We start from the raw sequence: 25294 nt of genomic DNA on the forward strand, positions 1-25294 counted from the left end.
AAAATAAAACATGAAGATACTAAGAAATAATCTATTAGTTTATTAGTTTCTGTTACAACAGAAACAAATCTGTAATCTTTGAAAGAATTTTCTGTTTTTAGATGACTATTTGAAATTTTTAGTTTGAATAGCTTTTACATTCAGAATGCAGAGTTCTATAAATTTCAGTTCCCAAATAATGACATGTACCATGTTCTTTGAATAATTTTATATTTTTGGAGATAAGTATGATACTATGAACAATTTTAGCAAAAAGTTTACTAATGACTAACAAGTAGTTTCTCTCATTGAATTCAACTGTGTTTGACTTAGCGCCACCATGGTTGTCTTGGACATATTTAGCTACCCTGCTCAGAAAACCCAAAACACCAATGATGACTAAACGCTTAAATGCCAAGGTTGCTCAGATATGCCTATGCATGTACCTGAGGAACCTCATTTATGAGAATAAGCACAGGCACATTTGGTAGTGTATCTCATAATACCCATGCCCACTAAGACCTAAAATATTTATCAATTTCCATGAGGTCAGCATCAACCAGTTTTATTACTGTAATGGTTGGTGTGAGCATCTGTAAAGTCAAAGGTCTCTGTTGGCATGGTTTTTCTGGGCTCTAACCTGATTTACATAGTATACCTAGGATATTTCATATTGTTTTCTCATTTCTCAAAATCCAGTACTTTGTTCTCAAGGGGACATAAACTAAACAATAACAGATTCTGGAAGACACTCTCTTCTAACTTTGATTTGGCTGGTCTTACAGAATGATGAGAAATTGAGGAACAGAATAAAAATGTCTTATGAACTCCAAAACCAAATAAAACCTTGGAGAGAGACAAAGTTCTATAGAACCAGTAGCGGTTGGCTTCACTGGTGTAGGATTTCTTAAGGAGAATTTTCAGAGTTCAGGACAAGAATGTGAAATTTTGGCTGAAGGTGCGTGTTTTGGGGGAGAAAGGAAGTCCATGGCTTTCATGAAGATACTTCCCAAATTTAAGAGTCACAGTCATCCAGGAATAGCTTCGCAGCCTAGCAATTTCTGCTGTGCAGTTTGGGCTTACGATAGATGGGATGTGAGGCAGCTGCCAATGATGGAAAGTGCCAGGCAAAGACCTTGCCTCCTGGAAGTTTCTAACTGGTTTTGAACAAGAGAAAAATGCAGAGGCTCTTTCATAGCAGTAGACAGCTAGAGGCAGCTGTCTCAAGGTGGGTCTCTTCCAAGCTGTGACCACTCAGAGCCCCACCCGCTGTCTCTCTGCTCTGTTGTCACCTACTCTGTTATTTTGGTTCTATTTACTGATTTACTAATACATTACTTGATACTCCCATTCCTTATCTGTTGAGAGTATTAAGACTTTACCTGTTAATATTAACTTTTGCATCTTTTCATGTTTTGTGAGCTGTTCCTGGACCATTCTTGAGGTTTTCTCCTTATATGAATTGTTCTTTGGAAAAAGCAACAACTGAATGCAATTTTAGAATTTTTTTTTCTAGCTTCCTAGTTTGAGTTTTTTGTTTCCTTGTCTCTAAAATGTCTGGATCTTTATTCTCTCTCCAGTCTACCTCAACTGGCTGTGATTTGCTCTCAAAAAGCTACCAGAAGATACAAAATGGAGGATATTTGGATTTTGTTAAGATTTTGAAGCTGAGTTTAGTAACTTTTAAGTCACAACAGCTTAAAACTCTATAAACGTGCTGCTGTGGGTTCTCAAAGTTCTCCCCAGATCCTCTAAGTTGCCCCATTAGCTTCTCCCCACTTCTCTCCCCTCCCCTGATAAAGAAACAACAACATAGCAAACAGGTATTATACATTTAAGTCACAGGTAACACTGTTAACAGAACAACAGAAGTTTGCACACAACTCTGAGGAATGATACAAAAGGAGGATCTGGTTGGCATCAAAAGGTCCTTTGATCCAGTGTCTGCTGATGTGACCATTCAAACCAAGCATGGCATCTTCATGTTAGCCCTGATCCAGTTTAGCAGAGGAACAGCTTGGCCGGGCTCAGCAGGCAGACTCTCAAAAAGCCTGAACAGACATGGCAGGAGCTGGGGGTTTATGGGTTGCAGGGAAAGGACTGGGAATAGGGCAGTGGTGGGAATGGGTGGGGTGAAGCTAAGATTATGGGAACATTTCGTGTATTAGTACATTAAGCATGCAAATCATATGCAAATCCATTCTCTAATTGTTCAATTATCTCACGCACTTTTATAATTAAACTTTAATGTGAGTTCCATACACTTAAAGCACAAACTACAGCCAAATGCTGATCCAAATATTTACATCATCCACAGAAACTGTAGCAGCCACTTTGGGAATAATAAGCCCCAGAACAGACAACCTATACAACCTCAGTCTGGAAATCATCAGGCTCTCTTACTCGAAGCCAGTTGAAGAAATCAGTAGTGCACCCACTTAACTCCACTTAGGTAGAGCCATCATCTGCTCTTCTGTAACTCTACTTTGTTCAAAAGCCACAAACCACCTGCTTTGAATCTGGAGTGATCTGATAGGACCTTCCATAGATACTATGTTCAGAGATAATTTTAATGAAGAGAAATACAATCCTTACTTCATTTTCCTTGTGGCCTTAAAACATTGTTTCAATCCAAATATTCTCAAATTCCCTACAGGCCAGAATCTACTTTTTTGGAATAGATGTCAAGTTCTGCCATACATAGTACTATTTCCAGAAATTCATTTTCAAACCCAGGGAAAAGTGTTTTTAAGATTGCATTTATAAGAAAATAAGTTTCTTTTCTTCCTGGTAATTTTATCAACTTTTGTCCCTTTTTAAAAGCTTAGATCTAAGAATACTTAGAAGACTCAACCTGTAGATGTTGAGTTTTCACTTTGGAATTAGTTAAATGGGAATGGATGGACTCCAACAGCAGGACTTCGACACCATTGCAAAGGACAGCTACAACCTTGGCCCTTGGCTGGGATTCAGCTCTATCAGGTTCACCACCAGCAAGAACAAAATAATTCAGAGAAGGGTGCCTTAGGTCTCAACCCTCCTGGAGGCTGAATTACAGCAGGAATACGCTGCAGGAGGAGCTAAGCGGAGTGGTTAGTCTGTGGAGTGGTAGAAGAGACCAAAAAATAAATAAGGGCTTTTATCTCAAACATCAAATAATTTTGACCTGTAAGTACAGGTTAGGTCTTATTAAGTAGTACCTTCATATCTACAGAATACTTGCATTTGCTCAGTCAATATTTTAAATTAAATAATTCCCCATTTAAAAATGCTTATGACATATTAAATAAAAATCAAGCAGATTTATGAAGTCTTGCCTCAAATAATGGCTTATAATCAAAACTTTAATAAAAAGTTAAACATGGGTAACAATGATGGCAGAATACTTAATTAGAATAACAAAATGAAGTAGGAAAAGTTTGGTTTAGAAATTCCATCACATTTTAAACTATAACTGACACAGATATGCTTAGAGGGCTTCTGTAAGTAGTTACAGAAGAGAAACTGAAATAATTCAAGGAATCTGTAATATGTGCTTCAGGCTATTTCTTTAGAGCTTAAAATACTTGGAGAAAAATCTTTCCTTTAGGTTCATGTATTTAAGTGATCAATATTCTAAGAATTTGGTCATGGCTTAAAATCTCATTTATTTGGTATTTATTTATATATATATATATATATATATATATATATATATATGCCTCTAGGCTTTTTCAATTTTTTTATAAGCAGACTAAAACACAACAATTCAACAGAGGGCAATGAACATCATTAACTATCTCTTCAAACTTAAACAAAAATTAACTTGTAACACAAATGGGAAACATAATTTGAGATTATAGTTTTAAATGGAGAGTTGATTCTGTTTAGCAGATATTTCTCAACTGTGAAGTATAAATTCATAGTCTGGCTGAGTGTGATGGATTGTAACTGGGCCACATACAATAATGTGGTTAAAGCAAACACTCTCTTATATCATCAGATGAAAAATATAAAACCACCAGCCAAATGTAGTCATTACATATAAGACATTTACAGCTGTCTATAGAGACAGATTTTACTGGGTGACAGATTCCAAAATAAGCTTTTAAACTTTCCATTATTTCAAAAGCTGTTAGATGGCTATAAGTCTTTAGTTTACAGGCACCAGATATCTCGGGGAAATTCAGAATCAGATCACATCATCTGGATCTCTCCCCAAAAAGGGAAACTGAGTATTACATATTCTGTAGGCTCTGAGAATGCACAGGGGAAAACCCTGCACACTTGTATCTTCTTCTTGAGAGGAAAACTCCATAAGTATATCAACAAATAATGAACAGTCATCATTATGACTTAGCATTCTAACATTAACAGAAAAGGTATGGTGTTTTCAAGCTTTGAATCTATTGTTCTTAAATTTTTTTAGAATTAGTATTCATTTTTTCAATAGAAGTTTTTCTGCTATTCCCACTGGTCTGTTAGTAAATTTAGATCTGAATATTAACAATTATTATTCTCTATTTCTTCAGAACACTTAACGAAAAACTAAATTGATTTAAAGCAACAACTGTTATTTTAAGGTTTTATACTTTTAATAATTCTGATCCATTTCAGAGATGGGCTACCCAACATATCCATGGTGGATGTGATCACATTGACTTTCCATGCTCACTGCTGTGTACAGATCTACGCATCCAAATGTGTGAATGCACATAAGGACAGATCTCCTGCAGACATTCATACCCAGGATGCTGCAGTTCTTTCTAAAAATCTCCAAGGATACAGAATGTTAGTTTGGTCAAATGCAGTTGGTTATACTGAATGTGTTCCTTTTGATGATAAAGAGCAGAGATGGCCACTTCTGAACACATAAAAGCTTTGGTTAGCAATTACAGGTTCAGGAGGAGTTTCCGGGTCACAAGAACCGGCACCGATGTTCAGACACCATGGTCCTCAGGAGCCACAGCCCATGCACAGGAGGACAGAAACGCCTGGTGCAGCACCCAGCAGAGGCCCTTTGCATGCCACTCCGAGAACTTCACTCAGTGATTCTCAACCAAATGTCTCCACTTCTCAGCACACTACCCAGCGGGAACAATTTAACAGGTTGTGAGAATAAGAATGTATTTTAAAATAGAAAACATAAAAAACCTCAAATATTAAAATGTTCACTTTCCAAAGAAGAATTTTTCTTAAGTCTGCAAAGGCGAAATGTGCATGTTTGAATATTAAGCAGCTCAGAGTAAAATGGGTCACAATTTCACACACATTTCAAAGATCAATTCGGTATTTTCAAGTGGAAAAAGGCTGAGAACCACGTTGTAGCTGTAACAGTGCCTCTCCCCTGCTAACTTCCTCCCACATTTGCATAAAATGTGTAAGGGTTTCATGCAAATCATACTCAAATATGTCTCACAAGTAAAGCACACAAATCTTTGAGAATCATTAAACACAAAGGGTTGAAGAGCCTATGGACATGGGAAAGTACAAAGTGTGGAAGAATAACACTGATATATACGTGTGTGTATGTGTGTATAAATATATATTTATATATATCGATTTACCCTTTTCCTTTTTCCTGTGAAAGCAAGTTAACACAGATGCCTGGAATGAAAGCCAGAACTCACATGGGACAGATTTTTAACCGTGGACTTTAAAACCAAGCATGTTTATCACTTTAGGACAATGTTTGCACATCAACTAGTCACAAGGCACAGTAAATGAAGTATAGAAGACGAAGAACCTCAGAAGTCACCAGACGTTACACACTGTCTGCATTGCCAGGACATGGTACCTATAGCCGTTGACAACACTTTGCAACACAGTACACAGCGCAAGTTCAGGAAGAGGAAATAACCACATGTAACCTTACATTATGAACCTGATGGATTGCTGAGAAAGGAAATCCAGCGTTCTGATTGGTCCATATCTCACAGACAGACGACTGCTGATATAAACAGAAAACTATCTCATCTTGTCAATATTTAAAACATGACAGCTACCACGGTAGCATCCAGGAAGGAAAGAGGAAAACAATAAAATGCAAAGAATCATATTTCTTTAAAAACAACTAAAAACTGTTTTAGGGTACCCAAGGTTTAATCATTGACTTCTAAATCATTCTTTTTGCACAAAACATTTTGGGTTGGCTGAGGGAAAGAAGACCATTTATATATTAGTGTTATACCAAGTGAAATTACCAACACATTCAAATTTAGGAAAAACCAAACTGTGTCTTACATTTGCCAAAAAGAACAGAATACCTTTATGTGGTTACTTTCACAGAATAAATATTTTTATTAAGTTCAAGAAAGATGAGGGAAAAACCATCAACAGGTTAAACATTTTTATTTTCTTATCTTCAATGACCAAGAGCAAATATTGCAATAGAAGGATTTTTTTTTTTTAAAAAATTAGTCATTGCTCCATTTGATGAATCTAGAAAATAGAGTTCTCAGGGAAAAACTCTGTTCTCCAGGGTTCTAAAGGGCAAAACTCTGGATAGCAGAAGGAGTAGTGACCTTCTGCCCCCAGGAGGGGGCATAGTGGTAGACAGGCCAGGAGGGTGGCTGGAGCAGGGAGGGTCTGGGGTCAGGGAAGCTCAGCACTGTTAATCCAGTAGAAACTTCCAGAAACAGCATTCATGGGTCTAATGAATCAGCTCTATAACTTGAGCTCTACCATACCAATAACCATCTAAGGCAATAATGTTTGCTCAGAACGAAGCACCAAACCCACAGACACCCCACGGACACTCGCTCCTGGAGTGCCGGCAGAAAGTACCATGCAGCTGAGTTACAGGAAACAGCAGAAAGAGATGGGGCTCTCGGCCTGACCTTTACGGAGTTCTTTTACTGAATTCGATCGTTCTAAAAGACACTGTGGAATTCAATCACTGAAATGGCAGAGAGCCTAGATTAATTCAGCAAGCACGGTGAGCATCCTCAGAATTCACAAGCAGATTCCTACAGAGATCACTGCAGGAAAGAGACAGGCACATCCACACAATTCGGTTTAGAAAACCAGCAACCAAATTATGGAAAAGCAAGCTTACCTTGCCTGAAAGTTTCCCTATTCCCTACCCTCCCAGGAGCACCCACCAGAAATGTAAGCTCTCTCTCTGCAGGTACAAACACATCCCTGCCACACCCACTTTTGCTTTCCACCCCTCAGTCATCTGGATGGCTTGCTGAGGACAGGCTGTAACCGGCCTTCTTTTAAGGAAGTTAGAGCCCCAGGTCTGACCAAAGGGCACCTTCAACTGCCTCCCACTTGAATCAACTCTGGTATTCTCAGTTCCCTCTCTAAACGTCATGCTGTTTTCTCAGTGGGTGGTCTAGTGTCTGCTATCTTCAAAGTCTCTCTAGCCAGTTACATCTTGGGCCCATGAATCCCCCTGGTCTTGTCTCTAGTAGCCACTATCCGCTTCATCCACGCAGTGGTCTCTTGGTATCTGTGGGAACTTGATTCTAGGACCTGCCTTGGATACAAAAATCCATGGGTGCTGATGTCTTTTATTTAAAAAAAAAAAAATAGCTCCCACAATCTTCCTGTATACTTGAAATCATCCTACATTACTTGTAACACCTAAAACAACGCAAATGCTTTGTAGATAGTGGTTATGCTGTATTGTTTAGGGAATAATGACAAGAAGTCTACACATGCTCAGGACAGACTCAAATTTTTTTTCAAATATTTTTGATTCACCATTGGCTGAATCCACTGATGTGGAATCCTTGGATATGGAAAGCTGATTGTGCTTTTGCTGTATTACCAGCATAATTGGCACAAAATACACTTCCAGGGTTCCCTTGACCCTCTCAGCACTATCAGCCGTGGTCTTGAGCTAACTCTCTTACATAAATTGCAGCTTTTGCAATGTTTACTCATGTCTCATGCCAGCAATAACCCATGGGCCACCTGTCATCTGACAGATGAAGACATAAATGTTCAGAGAGGTTAAGTGGCTTGCTCAGGTCATACAGGGAGAGGTAGGTGTCAGTCCACTGGGATGACCTGGATGGAGGGCAGGCCTGATCCCGACTTCATCACAGAGCAGAGGGAAGCCTGGTTTTATGGAGACTGTTTTACAGAGCCTGAGACAAATCTATCTAACTATAACCTGTTCATGGCACAGTGTCAACTCCACATGGGCTCAAACACCTAAAAGCTTGTTTTCCAATCCTTCCAAATGGGTCCTTATCCAACCTCCTTGCCCTCACTGGCATCAAACTACAGCCTAGTCTAGGCAGACTGCATAACTTTCTGCTCACAGAATCCATTCTGTATAAAACTCCATCTTATTTCTGATACATAGATTGGAGAGGCTTGGTCCACACTTTGTCTTCTCTTCCCCTGCTCTTCTCTATGAGGGAGGCACAGCATGATCTCGCCTGGGCTGTCCCCCACCCTAAGCTCTCCCTTCTTCATGGGAAGAGTTGGGGAGAAGGGTACAGGAGGATAAGGATCCTCTTTCTTGTCTGGCCGTGGCTGAATTCCCCGATGGCTGTCACTGCTTTCCTGATAACACCCATGTGGCATCCACAGCCTTCTGTGGAGCAGGTGCACCCACCTTAGTTCTACTATGCACCTAGGTGAAGTCTCTGGAGGGCTCTCCACTGTACAGTCTCGTGTACAAGAGATCTGGCTCCAGCATGGGTCCCTGCAACTTCCACTCAGCACTCCCAAGGCACAAAGTCATGTACACTGAGGAGAGTCCATGTGTTGCTCTTACACAGTTTTTATGAGTTCCAATGATGTTTTAAACTCAGAAAAAGTGAGGTCTCTAGAATTTCTAATAATTGTGTGAGTTAGTGCAAATGGCAAAATGTTAGCTTGTAAAATAGAACTTACACTGATGGCAGTTAATTGTGTCAGTGTTATAAAAGCTATTTTTGTTATATAATAAAGCTGATAAATCCAGATATCACAGTTATTGTTAACAGTAAATGATTTATTAGGCTCACAGAACAGCAACATAAGGTGGACTAGCTGTAATTGGTGTATTCGTAATCTAAAATGACTCTTCTTCTAGACACAGGGTTATCAGACTGAGTACTAGAATGAATATTTTTAAATGCAAGAGGGTTTCCATGGCAGAAATTCATTATCTTCATGAATATGATATTTCTGGGGACAACATGTATGGTGGTACTGAGTTTTGAAGTTTTGAGAGAGAAAAATAGCATACAGGTGATAAAATTTCACCTAAGCCCCAAATTCCTAGAAAAGTGGTGATTTAAATTTGAGTTTTAATTAGGCATTACAATGTCTTCATCTGTAAAGAGGAATAATAATAGGGCTTGACCTACTTATTTCACCAGGTTGTGTGCAGCTCATACTAAGCTTTGTGAAACAGGGGACTTTTCCATGGCTAAATTCCTAGAGCATGGAACACAGAAAGCCCTCTTCCATCCTGAATGAATGGAATTGTGTAATATATTCAAAAATTCTTGGTACACAGTAAAGCACTACACAAACATTACTACTGTTATTTGTCATCCTTTGTCAATGGTCTGCTTTATTGTTGCCACTTATGCCTTTGGTAGAGGAAGTCACTGCCAACACACCGCTGATAAAATGCACTCAAAATTAATGCTGCGGACTTCTTGCTAGAACAGTCCTCATTTCTCCTGGTAAAGGCTGAAAAAGGACTGTCAGTCCTGCTACAGAGAGAAGGAACACCTGTCATTAGCACACCTATATGTCAAAGGGCAGCTTGTTGAGAGCTCAGAAGCAATTTGGTGCAAGAATGATAATTATTCCTCTGCAATTTCATTTTCTTATTAATTTCCTCTCAACTCCTTTTCCACATACACCGTAAAGGCAAATTCAGTTTACCTGAACCTGAATTACTACGGAATCCAACCAAATGGGGGTAAACATGTGGTGGTCTTATAACTGAAATAATTATAAGAATGTCATATTTATTTCTTTGCCAATAAAATCAACAGTATACAGTTTTATCTTTAGATATCACCCTTAACTCTGGAAATATTTTCTTAAAAGTTAACACATATCTCTTTCCTGTTATCATCTTGTCCCTCATATTACTATGACTTCATTTCAGAAAAACACAATTGGCATTCAATTCTAAACACAAAATAAAAAGAATCTTATCAATCTCCAAAATTTTCCCCTAAACATGGATTTTTCTACTCAGTTGGTAGCAATCCAGTAGTTTACAGTATATTATTCCTCTTCAGTATCCATTTTACCCTCTTTAATGGAACATTCTCCAAAAGGGATGTAACATCTTCCATTAAAAGCAAATAAACCCTTGACCCAACACAGCCCTGCTCAGTGTTTCTGTTCCTGAAACAGAACTCCCCGAGAGGTGTGGACATGGTCTCCACTTCCTTTTCTCCTGTCCTCAGTGAGCCCATCCTTCGCAACCTGGAACCACTTTTTCTATTCCTTGATCTACTGCACATACTCCATCATCCCTCTCCTTTCTCAGTCTCTGCTGCTCGTCCCTATTGTCTGACCATCCCTGGAGTGTCAGTGCTCAATCATCTCCAGTATTTCTTGGCTATACCAGGTGGTCTTAGCCACTCCTGACTTCCAAGTTTGGAATTCCAGCCCAAATCTCTGCCCTGAATTCCAGATTTTGACATCCAAACGTCTACTTGAACTCTCTGATGTTTAACAGGCATCTGAACTTTAAATGCCCTAAACCAAGTCCCCAGTGACCTCACTTTCCCTATAAGATTCTTTATCTCAACAAACAGTAGCCCCCTTTCTCTTAAGATATTGAACTCAACCCTTCTCTTACATTTCATCTTTAGTCCAGCAGCAAATCTACTTCCTGGCCACTACCTTTTCTCATGTGGGTTATTCCATTAGCTTCCTAACTGGTCCCACTCCTTTTATCCTTGCTGCCTTAGTGTCAATTCTCAATCTTAGAGTCAAAAATGATCCATTTACCATGAAAGCCTGATCATGCCACTCAGCTCCCTTTCTCTCCCGAGAGAAAAGTGCAGAGTCCTCACAATGGCCTGCAGGGTTCTCCATCTCCAGGCAGTGGATCAGCTCACCTTTCCACTTACACTCCTACCTATACTCTCCCTCCTACTTGCTTGGTTCTGGACAGCAAAGCCTTCCTTTAAGGCCTCTGTACTTGTTCTTCCGTTGCCTGAAACGATCTTCCTCCAGACACTGCAGGACCAGCTTCCTCACTTCCTGCAGGTTCTACTCAAACATCACTTTCCCAGAGAACACTTACATCCAGATCCCAGCTGTGCTTTCCACGTTGTGAGAGGAGTAACCTTTCAAGTAGAATTTAAAATGAGGAAAACGTTTAGAGCCTAAGAATCTATCTCCCTGGTACCCAGACCAAAGATAGTTCCTGGTCATCTGTGTGCAAAGCACAGGTCACAAGAGTGAATAGGGATCATCCCTGCTTTTAATCAATGTTTATAGAATGGAAACTGTACTTGTACACGATCCTTGTTCCATGGTAAGACCCAAGAGTAGGCTGGGATTGGAAGGCTGATGTTGGGTCTCGGAATGGAGCAAGCTGTTGACAGTTCCATCTATTCTACAATACCAATTAGGCCCTGGAAACCTTCTGGGAGTCTGCCGATGCTGTGTAGCTAGTTTAAGAAAACAGCTTTTCATGAATTCCATCCTCTAGTCAGAGTCTATCAGATATGAAATTTTCTGCCTTATTCAATCCCTAAAAATAAATGGCCTTTCCTCATTTCTCCCTTACGTTTGCCATAATACTTTTAAACTTCAAGGTGTACAGAAATCGACCAGAAAGAATCCAACAGGAAATATGAAAGGTTCAGAGTGAAAGCTAAAGGAATAATGAAATCCATTCCATCTCTTGGATGACAGCACCACTAAAATCAAACTAAAACAAACTTGAAGAGCAGAGAAAACAGCTTCAAAGGCAGAGGAAAAGGGGCACTCCGGCAATGGACGCTTCGGTCAGGAGCTGGCAAACATGGCAGCTCCTGGAGCAGAGACTTAGGTGAGATCTGTCAAAGGATGAAGTCAAACAAATTCAGTGCAGCAAGAATAATACGCCAAACACTTTGTACACATATTTCTTCCAGCACTGACAGGCCCACTGCTGCTTCTTCCATGGGCACGAATGGAACCCTGCCTGGAGATCAGAAAATAAGGGAAGTTTTTGTTTCTCCTGTGTTACCCAGAGGCTGCAGGTCAGCATTTGAACGAGCCTCCTTTTCTCCTCTCAGGTGAGTTTCAGGATACACCATACTTGGCTCTCTTTAACACCTGTATGCAATCTGGATTCTTCAGCTACACTGTCAGCCTCTCATGTGCATAGTTCCAATTTGTTGATTTCTAGTTCTGAAGAGTGAAAGACAGAAATGAATGCACAACTGATCCTTTTAACTAAAGGTTTCAGATAAGCTCTTCTATTTGCAGTGAATGCTCAATTCAAGAAAATGCTGTTTCCCATCATTTTTCTGCCTTTATGAAGAGCAGTCCCTTCAAAATTTCATGATTGTGAGCTTCCCCTGGTGTCTAGGGAGAAGATTCTTGACAGATCAGTCATCACCTGCCGGAAGGGAAAAGCCAGGCCAACAGCTGCTTTCTCCAACAGCATCTGCATGTGTGACCTTCTCTTCCTGGTCTCACTGTTGATCAACCTACCCCAAGTGGGAGGAAGTAAACGGCACATTTGGTTCCATCGCAAGTCCACTGGCATGATGAACATTCTGATACAGCTTGTTCAGGTTTAAGGCTTTTTCCTGTGCTCCTGCCCTCCCCTCCCCTCCCCTCCCCTCCCCTCCCCTCCCCTCCCTTGTTAACCTTGATTCTGGAACTGAGAGCACAGAGAGTAAGTCCTCAGCTGGCAAAGTAGGAGAGAATGACAGGTTTATGATATTCCTATTCTTCATTTGCAGAGATCATTTATAACCTGCATTCCCTGAGAGGCCAGCTGTAGCCCTCAGTGGCATTACACAATTATTTATGAAATCTCTTTGCAGGAAAAAAAAATACAGAGAAGAAGAAAGAACATTATACAACCCAGATCTCATGGCAGAGCTCTCCAGGTTCCCTGAGTATTGCAGGGCATTTAAGACAATTGGGTTCATGCTGTTTCTAGCAGTATAGGCTATTTTACCTGTTCTATTTCAAAGTTCAGATGCCATCACTACTGATACACACATTTTTCAAGACCACTAAAAGGCAGAAATATTAATAACATTCAGAAAGGCACGATCAGCTTTTTATCTCAATGTGAATTGCTGCAAAGAAACTTGCCTTTGCAAAGTAATGCTGTTCTTTGTCTATAACATCTCTTTAAAATATACATTATCCTCCCTGCTTGCAAATGGAGATTGTCATTTCCTTTACTTCCACCCATTTATTAACTACGTGCTCCATGTTTGTATCTTATTTCTGGTGGGGAAAAAAAAGAGGCATTGAACAAAGCCATTCATGCAATGATGTTTACTGAGACACTCCATTTCCTCATTTTACTCTTGTGAAAAACATGGAAAAACAAGGTCTGGTTGAAAAACCATCTTGAATGATGCCACCCAAAGAGGTCTCTGGGAGAAGTCTACAGTTTCTTCTTTAGTTCTACCCTCTTCAACACTTCACTTGCTACGGTGTTGGATGACTTGGAAGGTATTTTTTTTGGGGGGGTGGGAGCTTCTAAATTAGCACATTACACAGCATCACTGACACACTGAGTGATAACCAAGTTCTAAGAAGGTATCAATAGACGAGGATTTTTGGAAAAGCAACTTGCTAAGAAAATCTTATCTGGAAAAGAATAATGTAAATGGAACAACCAGTGCTGCTGAGGGCTGTGAGGGGAGGCATGGTTCACACTGATAGCGGCTGGGAACTTTTCATAAAGAAAAGCTTGGTAGGATTAACGATATGTCAATGTTGCTCTGCATGAACAGTAACAAAACAGACATGCCCAGAGCCAGGGAACTATGATGTTGTACGGGCCCCTATCTCATTTATGAGAACGACATTGGTCAGGAGCTGTGTATATTTAATGTAGTGAGGAGGAGGTATCAAATTGTCTTCAGTCTTAAGGAACTATTCTCAGCAGAAGGAAGCAGATTTATTCTTTGTTGTTCCAGAAGAGAGCATTAACTATGTAGGGTTTTAGAATGGCTGCTTTCATCTCAATATAAGGCAAAAGTTATTATCAGTAAGAACCTTTCCAATGACGGGGCTGCCTCAAAGGGAGGCAGTTTTCCAGTGACAAGTGTCAGCAGAAACTGGTGGGTTTCTGCTAAGGATGTATGAGAAAGGGTGCCTGACTCAGTTCAGAGAGAGGACTGCATAGATTTTCTGGCCTCTTCTGATTCTAAAATTCTGCTTTTATTTAAGACAAGTACAGAACAATCCTCTAACCACTAATGCATACAGAGAAATGTGAATTATTGCAAATGTTACGACCTTGCAGTCACATAAACAAACCTCATTAGGATACAGACCCACTCACAAGGTGGGGGGGTTTGCATCATTTCATGCAGCAATTGTTTGCTATCCTTGCTCTGCAAGGGATGAAAAACTGGATGTCAAGAACAAGGGCCTTTCTTTAAATACAAGGTTCATCCATGCTATTGTAGAGAATCAATTCTCCACTATCCCTGCATTTGTATCAAGCATTGTATATTATTAATAGAGTTTTAGAACATTGCCTTGTAGCCTTCTGGAGTTTTAGAGTTTCTAGAATGTGTCATATCTGCTGGCACCCAGCTTATAGAGAAAGGCTGGTACATTCATCACTACAGTGGTTCAAGTGAAAGCTGTGAAGCCATGGTGCCTAGATTCAAATCCTGGCTCTACTCCTTATGATCGTTGTGTGGCCTTGGGCAAGCAACCTAACTCTCCAAACTCAGAGTCCTCACATTAAAGTTGTGCTAATCAGTGCTGAGTCTTCAGATGATGCCCATGAACCAGATCTAAGCTAGGTAGGTGACTGGCTACGTGTTCTGGGTAGTTTATTTCCCTAAAAGATCTTAGATCATCCCAATTTGTCTTCAATCTGATATGTTCTAGGGCTCTGTCATTTTAAGAAGCATATGATGTTACATAAAGTAATTTGGTTACCAAGTACTCCACTTGTGGACTGTTTACTATAGGGGAATTAAAAAAATGATGAGTCAAGCCTTGCCCCCACATAGCCAACATAAATTGAAAGCCAAAAGAGTGCATTTTAAATGAAATCTAAGTACATATTTTGAAGTACACTAACTTGTAAAGATATTTTATATTTTAAACTATTTAAATGTAGATATCATCCATCAATCTTTCACTACAGAGCTCCAATGATAATTAGACTATAACATGGATAGGAACTTCTTGAACAGTGTTTGCATTGATAAGAAAACTGTTTCTATATTAATGAAAAAGTATTAGTTTGAGTTGGAAAACAGAATGGCTTTGTTATGATGTAGTTAATTATTATAAACTTTAAAATGTACTTTACTCAGCTGCAGCTGCAAAGGCATAATGCAGATGTAGCCTAGAAATTACCACAAAATAATAATTTCTAAAACAACCAAAATGTGTAGCTTTAGAGTCTGTAAAATATTTCAACAAAAATTGCTTTATTTGTGTCTTGTGACAATGGTGTGTGTCAGGTTGTTACCAATCTCATTTTAGGAAGAAGAAACTAGGTTCTGACTAAGAGGCTTGTCCCAGGGTTACAGAGGTTAACAGGTATCAGGACAGGATTTTTAACTCTGATCTCATGGCTTCAAATCTGGCATTCTAACAAAGCTCATCAAATTAAGAGTTGACTGGCCAGCGCCGCGGCTCACTAGGCTAATCCTCCGCCTTGCGGCACTGGCACACCGGGTTCTAGTCCCGGTTGGGGCGCCGGATTTTATCCCAGTTGCCCCCTCTTCCAGGCCAGCTCTTTGCTATGGCCAGGGAGTGCAGTGGAGGATGGCCAAAGTACTTGGGCCCTGCACCCCATGGGAGACCAGGATAAGTACCTGGCTCCTACCATCGGATCAGCGTGGTGTACCGGCCACAGCACGCTGGCTGCGGTGGCCATTGGAGGGTGAACCAACAGCAAAGGAAGACCTTTCTCTCTCTCTCTCACTGTCTACTCTGCCTGTCAAAAAAAAAAAAAAAAAAAAAGGAGTTGATACCCACGTGATACAACAATTTTCCACCAGACATTGTCAGAATTGGGAAGTCAAAATGGGTTTATTCATCGCCCCCTATTATTTCTGTCTTAGAAATCAGTCCCACTTCTAGTAACAGGAGTTGAGACTGTCCATGGGAGGAGCTCTCGCCCTACTCCTCAGCTCCACCGGGAGCTAAGACCACCCCTCTAGGCCTGCAACCTATGTCTAGATAATTAGCTCCCTCCCCATGTTCCTTTGTGATTGGCTCAGGGATGAACAAATGATCTGAACCAGGTTGACCTGCACTGATGGGATGGAATATTGGAGGAAACACTTGGAAATGATAAGCTCTGTTTTCTTGTGGGGCCAAGTTTAATAGGAGCTGGGCTTGAGACCCCTCCTTCCCACCAACATGCAGAGAAGGCCTGTTGGGGAAAAGGGCTGATGCAGAAGGGAGCAGAACCAAGCTATGTGGACCCAGGGAGCGCGGTAAGGAAAAGTGCGTGGATCCAGAACAGCCAGACTGAGCCAAGACGTGATTCACACACTTGCCCTTTGCTGCCGAAGCTGTTGTGCGTGGGGTTGCAGTTTCCTGTGCCCAGAAGAGTGCTTCAGTCACATTCAAACAGAGTGAGCTGAGACTACATGATCAGTCCCATTTCCTCTAGACTTTAAAAAACCTTTCTTGCTTTTACCACTGAAAACAGAAAATGGAGAAGAAGAAAAAGAGAATTCTTCTACCCTTGAAAGTTTAGCAAGGTCAGATGACAACAGCCAACACTCTGACCTGGACTTAGAAACTGGACTGAATATAATGAGAAACATTCCAAAAATTTAACAAGTGGAAAAATCGCCTGGTGTGCCTCTTTGAGAACAAGCTGCTCAGTGTCAGCAAGCCTAAGGCACTACAAAATATCACAAGGGCAACTCCACGGAAATGGGACTTTTATATATTGTCATATTTCTTATTTATTCAACTGAAAATAGAATCTCTTTTATTGATTTTTTAAAAAAATTGATGGTCCGGTTTTAATTGAAAACAGTCACCTTGGTTAAGCATTAGCACATGGAGGGGGAGGGCAGGGGCATCAGAGCCTCTCCTGTCAGCAAAACTTTGCCATCTAATTTGCCTCCTTGCTGGACTTGACAGAGAATGAAAGAATCTGGCCCTGTAAGATGACCATCAAAACCTGAAAAGGAATCCATCTCTGATTCTTTCATTTAAGACTGATGTATGGGATATGCAAGACACTAATCATATTGGAATTAATGTTGCCTGAATGACACAAATCATTGAAATTTCTAACCTCAAGACTGTCACAGGCAGAGCAGGGAGTGCTTTGAGAAGAGGCAATTAGCTGACCACATTAATAAACAAAATGTACCACACAACAGGTTGAAATTCCGTTTTCTACTTGTGCTCGGTAACGCTGCCTTTGGTAATAGATGGTCACTGGTCTCGAGTTCTTGGCTTGAAACAGAGCACAGATATCATCAACACCCCCAGTTATCTCTGAAGCCAGCGCATCAGCTTGTCAGTCTGACAAGCTGTCAAACTTGAGCTCCTGATGGAAAAGTTTCCCCAGTTTATTCCTAACCTTCTTTTTTGGGTTACATATTATATGTGCTTGAGTATTAGGAGTTACTCTTTAGATATTAGTGAAAGAAAATTTTGAAATCATGGACAGATTGAGGTGTTCTGAACAGTAGAGAGGGGATGGAAATCTAAATTAAAAACAAGCTACGGGGGCTGGTGCTGTGGTGTAGCGGGTAAAGCTCCCACCTGTGCCGGCATCCCATATGGGTGCTGGTTCAAGTCCCGACTGCTCCACTTCCGATCCATCTCCTGCTAATGGCCTGGGAAAGCAGAAGAAGGTGGCCCAAGTCCTTGGGCCCCTGCATCTGCATGAGGGGACCCAAAAGAAGCTCCTGGCTCCTGGCTTTGGATCGGCGCAGCTCTGGCTGTTGCTGCCATCTGGGGAGCGAACCAGTGAATGGAAGGCCTCTCTTTCTCCCTCTCTGCCTCTGTCTCTCTGTAATTCTGCCTTTGAAATAAATAAATCTTTAAGAAAACAAGCCATGGCCGGCGCCATGGCTCAACAGGCTAATCCTCTGCCTGCGGCGCCAGCACTCCGGGTTCTAGTCCCATTTGGGGCGCTGGATTCTGTCCAGGTTGCCCCTCTTCCAGTCCAGCTCTCTGCTATGGCCTCGGAGTGCAGTGGAGGATGGCCCAAGTGCTTGGGCCCTGCACCGGCACAGGAGACCAGGAGAAGCACCTGGCTCCTGGCTTCAGATCAGTGCAGTGTGCCGGCCACAGCGGCCATTAGGGGGTGAAGCAATGGAAAAAGGAAGACCTTTCTCCCTGTCTCTCTCTGTCTACTCTGCCTGTCAAAAAAATAAAAAAGTAAAAAAAAAACAAAAACAAAAACAAAAACAAGAAAAAGAAAACAAGCCACTAACATCAAAAAATCTGAGGTGGCATGGTAATAAGAAAACTTCTATAGTCAAGGGATATATTTATGAATTGGGGAAACATTGTAAAATGCTGTTCCTTTCAACACAGTTGCACTCTTTTTTGAAGGCTGATTCTATAAATTCCAATAACACTGACATGCTGAGTAGAATTTCTTGTACAGTATATATAAAAGTATAGGTGGATAAATTACTTTTTCTTTTTTTCTCGGTGATGTTGATGTGTCTGCCTCATGGCTTTCTGGAATCTCCAAGCTTCTCTAGTTAGCAACTTTGTGTATTTCAAGAAGGTTCTAGAATTTATTTAAGGAAAAGATCCCCTCCTTTCACTTAGTGTTTTATAACCATGCTATAAGGTTAATATGTTACTGTGGTAAGATAGCGTCTGCTGTATTCTTCGACACCCTGGCCCGGCAGAGGAGTCCATCCATCCTTAGCATTCCCTGGCTTGAGATCATTCCACACAGAGGCTCCTGCCTCATCGTGTGGTATGCTCCACCGCAGACTTTGTGTTCATACAGTTAAAATGATAAAGAGGAAGATTCCAATTCTGCTCTCAGAACACATTCTCAGTGTGGATAACAAGAATAAAAAGCTGGTCTTCACAGAACGGTACAACCATGGGAGCACTTGCATTTTTATATTGCTGCTGTTAACTCTGTTCTACAATGAATCAGGGTTTTTTGAATTAGGGACTGGCAGGTGATACATCTGAACTGATAGCCATTTCATCTACCTATTTATTATCTATCAAATGACAGAAATTTACAGTTTAGAATATGCTTTCGCATGAATTATCTGCTAGACATAAATATGAGAAGCAGGCTTTACCCACACTTTAAAGACAAGGGAACTGAAGTTCAGAGACACCACATGACTTGTCCAGGTGACACAGACAAAAAGAAACCAGTTCAGAACTACAACTGAAGGAGCACTAAGGAAATGGCGTTGTTTGGAGAGAGACCACAGACAGCAACTTCTCTGTGTACAGAGTAAACCCCACAACTACATACAAACTTTGCCCTAACACAGGAGAGGCAGAGTTCTGCCAAGGTGGGCAGGTCTCCACTCAAAGGACCAACAAGTAATCACTGTACTTTTGCATTTAAAGGGTTGAATAGTGATACCCATGCACTGATTCACTGAGTTTCCACTACACTGCTAATGATTTTGTCCCCTGCTGCCTATGTAAGTGTAATTCATTACAATATATGGGACACCAGTATCTGTGGAACTATTACAAATATTTCTCACTTTGATGGGAGCAGCCCACGGGGCATCTGGGGATATGCTGAGGCGGAGCAGGAATTGCATTCCAGCCCTTCCATTTTCCGGGTATGAGGAAGACTCATTTCCTTGGCTTCCTCCATGTAAATGGGCAGTTATGGGGATTCAACAGACATCGTCTGGGGAACCCCAGGTATGAACCTGGCCACTGTGGGGCTTCCACATGGCTCAGTTCTTATTTCCCTTCCTTTAATATCAAAAGATCAAACGTTTGTAGAACTAATATAATATGTCAAGTGCTTCGAATAAAGAAGTTAATTGGTTGGCTTTAGATCAGTGCAGCTCCAGCAGTTGCAGCCTTCTGGGAGTGAACCAGTGGATGGAAGACCTCTCTTGCTCCTAAGTATGTAATACTGTTTAAATTGAGGAACAGTAGACTTGTAATTGAATTGACTTTTTAATGATTTAGAAAAGGTCTTTACAGTATCTGATCTATTGCCTCAGGCAATATATTTCCACGAGAACACTTAAAACCCAAGGACTTCTACATGATGGATTTGCCTCACTAATGCTTAAACTAAATTTTGTGCAAAGATATGTATTTTTCTTACTGTTGCAGAGTTTTTCCATTTGTGAAACCACAAATACTATTTCATTTTTATATGCATTTCTATAAATGGAAGCCCAGAAATGATTTTAAGTTTTAGCATCTTAAACTATTCTTCCTTTTCTCATAAGTTTGGAGAATGGGGTCCCCAAGCCTTATGAATTCCATTATTCTCTGTTGTTATTCATTTTTTTGTCATATTTATTAGGGGTTCTATGAGCTTCCTGTACTAGGATGTCTCTGTCCTTCTCCAAACCTGGGAAATTTTCTGCTAGTATCTCACTAAAAAGGCATTCTAATCCTTTCTCCCTCTCCATGCCTTGAGGAACTCCTAGAACCCAAATGTTGGTTTTTTTAATAGTATCCTGTAGATTACCGACAATATTTTTTAGATTTTTTCTTTTTTTTTTTTTATTACAGGCAGAGTGGACAGTGAGAGAGAGAGACAGAGAGAAAGGTCTTCCTTTTTGCCATTGGTTCACCTTCCAATGGCCACCGTGGGCAGCGCGCTGCACTGATCCAAAGCCAGGAGCCAGGTGCTTCTCCTGGTCTCCCATGGGGTGCAGGGCCCAAGTACCTGGGCCATCCTCCACTGCACTCCTGGGCCACAGCAGAGAGCTGGCCTGGAAGAGGGGCAACAGGGACAGAATCAGGTGCCCCGACCAGGACCAGAACCCGGTGTGCCAGTGCCACTAGGCGGATGATTAGCCTATTGAGCTGTAGATTTCTAATTTCCTCTTCTTTTCTTTGGTTTGACTGTATACTTTCCTGTTCTCTGTCTTCTAAGTTCGATATTCTCTCTTCTGCATCACTCATTCTGTTTTTATTATTTATTTTTTTATTTAATAAATGTGAATTTACAAAGTGTAACTTTTGTATCTGTTGTTATTCATTTTAAGGCTACAATGACTTTTAAGTTTCATTCAAGGAAACTTCCAAGGATTCCAATTTGACCCTCAATATTGGAAACTTTTACCTCCTTCTATGTCGTCTCCATAGAACTCAGAAATAATGTGTATACACATATTAATAATGCTAGGACACACTGTGTAGAATGCGATAACATATCAAAGTGCTCTGACTACTTAAACGCTCTATGTACATTAAGGTATCATCATTCAAACGTGAGTGTAGCATTTATCTACTAGGGAATGGAAATGGGGGAGCACTTTAGAATCTTCTGCCGGCTGGCGCCGCGGCTCACTAGGCTAATCCTCCACCTGCAGCGCTGGCACTCCTGGTTCTAGTCCCGGTTGGGGCGCTGGTTCTGTCCCGGTTGCTCCTCTTCCAGTCCAGCTCTCTGCTGTGGCCCGGGAGTGCAGTGGAGGATGGTCCAAGTCCTTGGACCCTGCACCCACATGGGAGACCAGGTGGAGGCACCTGGCTCCTGGCTTTGGATCGGCGCAGTGCGCCGGTCATAGCGGCCATTTGGGGTGTGAACCAATGGAAGGAAGACCTTTCTCTCTGTCTCTCTCTTACTGTCTAACTCTGCCTGTCCATAAAGAAAAAAGAACCTTCAGCCTAATGAGTCCAATTGAGGATTATAGGCTAGAGAAGCTAAGTGTTCAGCATGATAGGATGTCCCTTGTTTAGCAATGTTTACATCATTACAATTCAGTGGTTTGAAAGATGCTATTAGCGCTGATATCAATTTTTTTCCTCACATATTCACTTAAGACAATTAAAGGCCAGAATATTGCTTATATCAGAATAAAAGCAAACAATGGCCACAATATTTGCAATTCCCCTGTATTCCAACACAGGTATCTTTTAATAATGTTTCAAATTGAAAACAGGCAATTGAATGTCCCTCCAGAAGTACATTCTCAATGTTTGCTAACACACTAATTTAAGAGATGGAAAGAACATTAAATTTATCTCAATTTAACTTTAGGCAGTGTTTTTCTAAGTTAAGCAAAGCTCCCCCAAACATTTGTTGAGTAGACTTTAAGAAGGCAAAAGCACCTATGAATTATTACAGCCACCAAGAAGTTCAGGTTTCTGGCCTCAGGCTAGAATTCCAAATCAGTCTAGTGGTGTGCTCAGCTAAATGTAGAGAGAAAGAGGGGTTTCTAAGAACATGAAACGGTCTTAGTGATTTTTTTTCCCTCAACTGCATTCTGCTTTCTTTTCCTGGGAAAGAAGGAAAGCCTCAAGGTGAACTTGTGCATTTCAGTGGGAGACAGAGTGGAGACAGCGCTAAGCAAGCCACCGTCAACCTCCTGGGAGAACTCCCTTGAGGAAGTACCACAGGAACTGAGCTCTGGGTTGCAAGGAGGTATAACTGTTCCTTACAGGGATTTCAATTGCTAATTCAAGCCTTTAGGAAGACCCAGCTTTATTGTCTAAACACATAATTTCAGAGAAGAATACAGTCCAGAATGAGTGACAGGTTGTTATAAAAGCAAATGAATTTCATACAGTATTACTGCAAATGAGCAAAAAAGCAGGGCGGGGATATACAAAAAAATCAGCTGAGCGAATGGTGGAAAAGTCACATAAATTGAACTTCTCAACAAGAAGATCACTGAATATTTCATATTTTGAAAGGTTAACACTTTGAAATGATACAATTTTTAAGAGGTATGCTCGTCATTGATTCCTAAGTTTTGGTCTTGTCAGACTAGGGGACATTTCCAAAAAAACATAACCTAAACAGTTACAATCCCAGAATCCCTTTTTCTTATTGATCAGATTCTTGAAGTGCCATCTCTGATTTTCTCTGCAGAAAAAAAAAAAAAGCTGTATCAAACAGCAGGAGTTTAGAAAGCCTCTAATAAGCTGCTGGTTTTGGATGGAGCCATGTCTCTATCTGACATTCGATCGTCAGTAGGGAAATAAGCACTCTCTCATTGATGCCCTGTAGATCACCGCATTCCATCAACCTGCTTATCTCACTCTCCTGTCTGCTTGTGGGCTTTTCCTACCTGGCCAGATAAACGTTTGTTCTATTTTCTCCAGGCAAGACACTCCTGAAAGGCTTTCTTTCTCACCCAGTAAAAGAAAGCAGACTGCATTTTTGATTGGAGTGACAGGAAAAAGATTTGGGCTATTCCAAAGGTAACATTGCCCCTGTCCGTGAGCAACATTGCTTGACTACCTCTGAGTGTTCACACTTAGACTTAAGAGTAATTAATACTTGAAAAAACTGTCCTATGAGAAGAAATTTCATAAATCATACAAGCAGGTATCTCTGTTAGTAAGATCAACACAGACAATAACAACTAATGCTCATGAATGGACCACCCTTCCTTACCCGGGAAAGATAAGGGTTCAAAACTATTTCATTTGTATTAATATATAAAGACTACATGATTAAGATGAAAACAACTCTTGTCTCTGAAATGCTGTCATTAGGGAAATTTAACCACATATGTGATCTACAAACACTACCAAGCAGCTGGAAATAAATGGGCTGGATGGAGACAAGAGCTTTCAGACTGTCTTAAAAGAGCAGCAGCGAAAACAGTGATGAAGATTAAAAGACAACACCTAACAAGAGAAAGGGAAAATTATTCTTTCCATGTCTCTCTCACATTTTCCATCTTGCTTCAATAAAACATGATCTGTAATCCCAACATTGCAATTCCCTGCACAAAGGGCCCTGAGAACAATTCTATACCAAGACAGCACAAAGGAGACCAAAATCCCAGGCTCTTTTAATCCAAGGCATTTGCAGGCGGAACAGTCACAGTTTCCAGAACATTCTCTTCACATTTTTCCTTTATGAGCTGTAGCACAGAATGTTTACAAAAGGCTTTTGAAAACAGAATCTCACCAAACAGTTGAGAAAAATATTTAACAACCAAGGCAAAGCAATTACAGTCAAATTTTCACCTCGAGATTCTCATCTTAGGTGTGGGAGGCAGAGAGAAGTCTCTTAGCACATCAGTTTGAACCTAGAATGAGGAGGAAAAGAGTGGATTCTGCCAATAGTCATCAACAAATCCATATCTTTGAATCGCAGGGCAAATCTGCAGAGCTAGCTGTCCATCAGAATGTGCTTTGACAACAGTGTCACAGTTGGGCTATGGTTGACTCCAGCGTCTGAGCAGTGATCCAAGGGTAGGCTAGACAGGGACATCCTCACCAAAAACATGGCAAGGTCTGAAGGCAACAGACCTCTTTTCAATGATCTGGCCCAGGCAGAAGCATCGTTTTCAAATATTTAAGATGACAACATGAGATGACGCAACTAGTCCCTGTAGCACAGTTTTATACACACGTGTAAATGTAGGAGAATACTAACAACAGGACACAGAGTTAATAATACCTCCCCATCCCCTAGCTTCTGCCCCATTATTCAACCAGTTTACATTTTATAATCTAACTTCTATTATTCATTTGCATTGTAACTTGATTCTGGTTCGATGTTATTCCCTTTAGGGCAAAGACTTTGTGGGGCAATGAGATGAGACACCACTTCCTAGGGAAGAATGGGTAAGAAGGATATGTACATACATTCCTTTTCTAGGAAGGGCTGCTCCAGACTGGTTCCAGTGAGCAGGGAATGAGAAATACCCCATAAAATAGCAGAGTTCCAGTTAGGAGTGGACAACAAGCATCTGTTGTGAGCCACTGTTCAATATTCGAATGCATTACCTGATATGGGTGAAAGGCAAACACATCACAGACTGCTGAACACCTTACCTGGGCCATCTGCCTCTCCAGTTTTGATCGGGGAATATCATCAAAGTAGTTTTCATTTCTTCTCCTCCTTGCATCGCCCTGCATGATAATGTGAGGAACGTCTAGGGAGCCACCAGTGGTGTAAGTGCTTTGGCTAAGTGATGGAGACAACTGAGGAGGAGTGTGATTACCACTGGGTTCCTGAATGGAAATACATCATGAAATAAATACCATGCTCTGTGGCTAACCTTTGGTTCAAAACTGCGAAACACTGACAAGACAAAAACCCGTGGGGAGGTGGGAGTGGTTT

At 40.9% G+C, this 25294-nt stretch overlaps 1 protein-coding gene across 27 annotated transcripts in view; it reads right to left on the reverse strand.

Moving 5' to 3' along the window:
* Nucleotides 1-25294, reverse strand: part of ANKS1B (ankyrin repeat and sterile alpha motif domain containing 1B) — a 1209513-nt gene that overhangs the window by 49173 nt on the left and 1135046 nt on the right. For 11 of the 27 annotated variants that reach the window (XM_089308831.1, XM_089308827.1, XM_089308829.1 and 8 more), the window contains 2 exons: nucleotides 25006-25185; nucleotides 5834-5908 (listed from right to left, as the gene is read on the reverse strand). The exons of 4 other annotated variants lie outside the window; for them this stretch is intronic. In XM_089308831.1, coding sequence (XP_089164957.1) covers nucleotides 5834-5908; nucleotides 25006-25185 — 255 coding nt within the window. Of the gene's footprint in view, nucleotides 1-5833; nucleotides 5909-23032; nucleotides 24255-25005; nucleotides 25186-25294 lie in introns of those variants that run through there. 12 more of the 27 variants (XM_008256937.5, XM_089308830.1, XM_089308826.1 and 9 more) reach the window with 7 other exon arrangements.

Source organism: Oryctolagus cuniculus, chromosome 11 (assembly GCF_051225735.1).
Source record: "Oryctolagus cuniculus isolate XC-2025 breed Fujian yellow rabbit chromosome 11, ASM5122573v1, whole genome shotgun sequence".
Lineage (NCBI taxonomy): Eukaryota > Metazoa > Chordata > Mammalia > Lagomorpha > Leporidae > Oryctolagus > Oryctolagus cuniculus.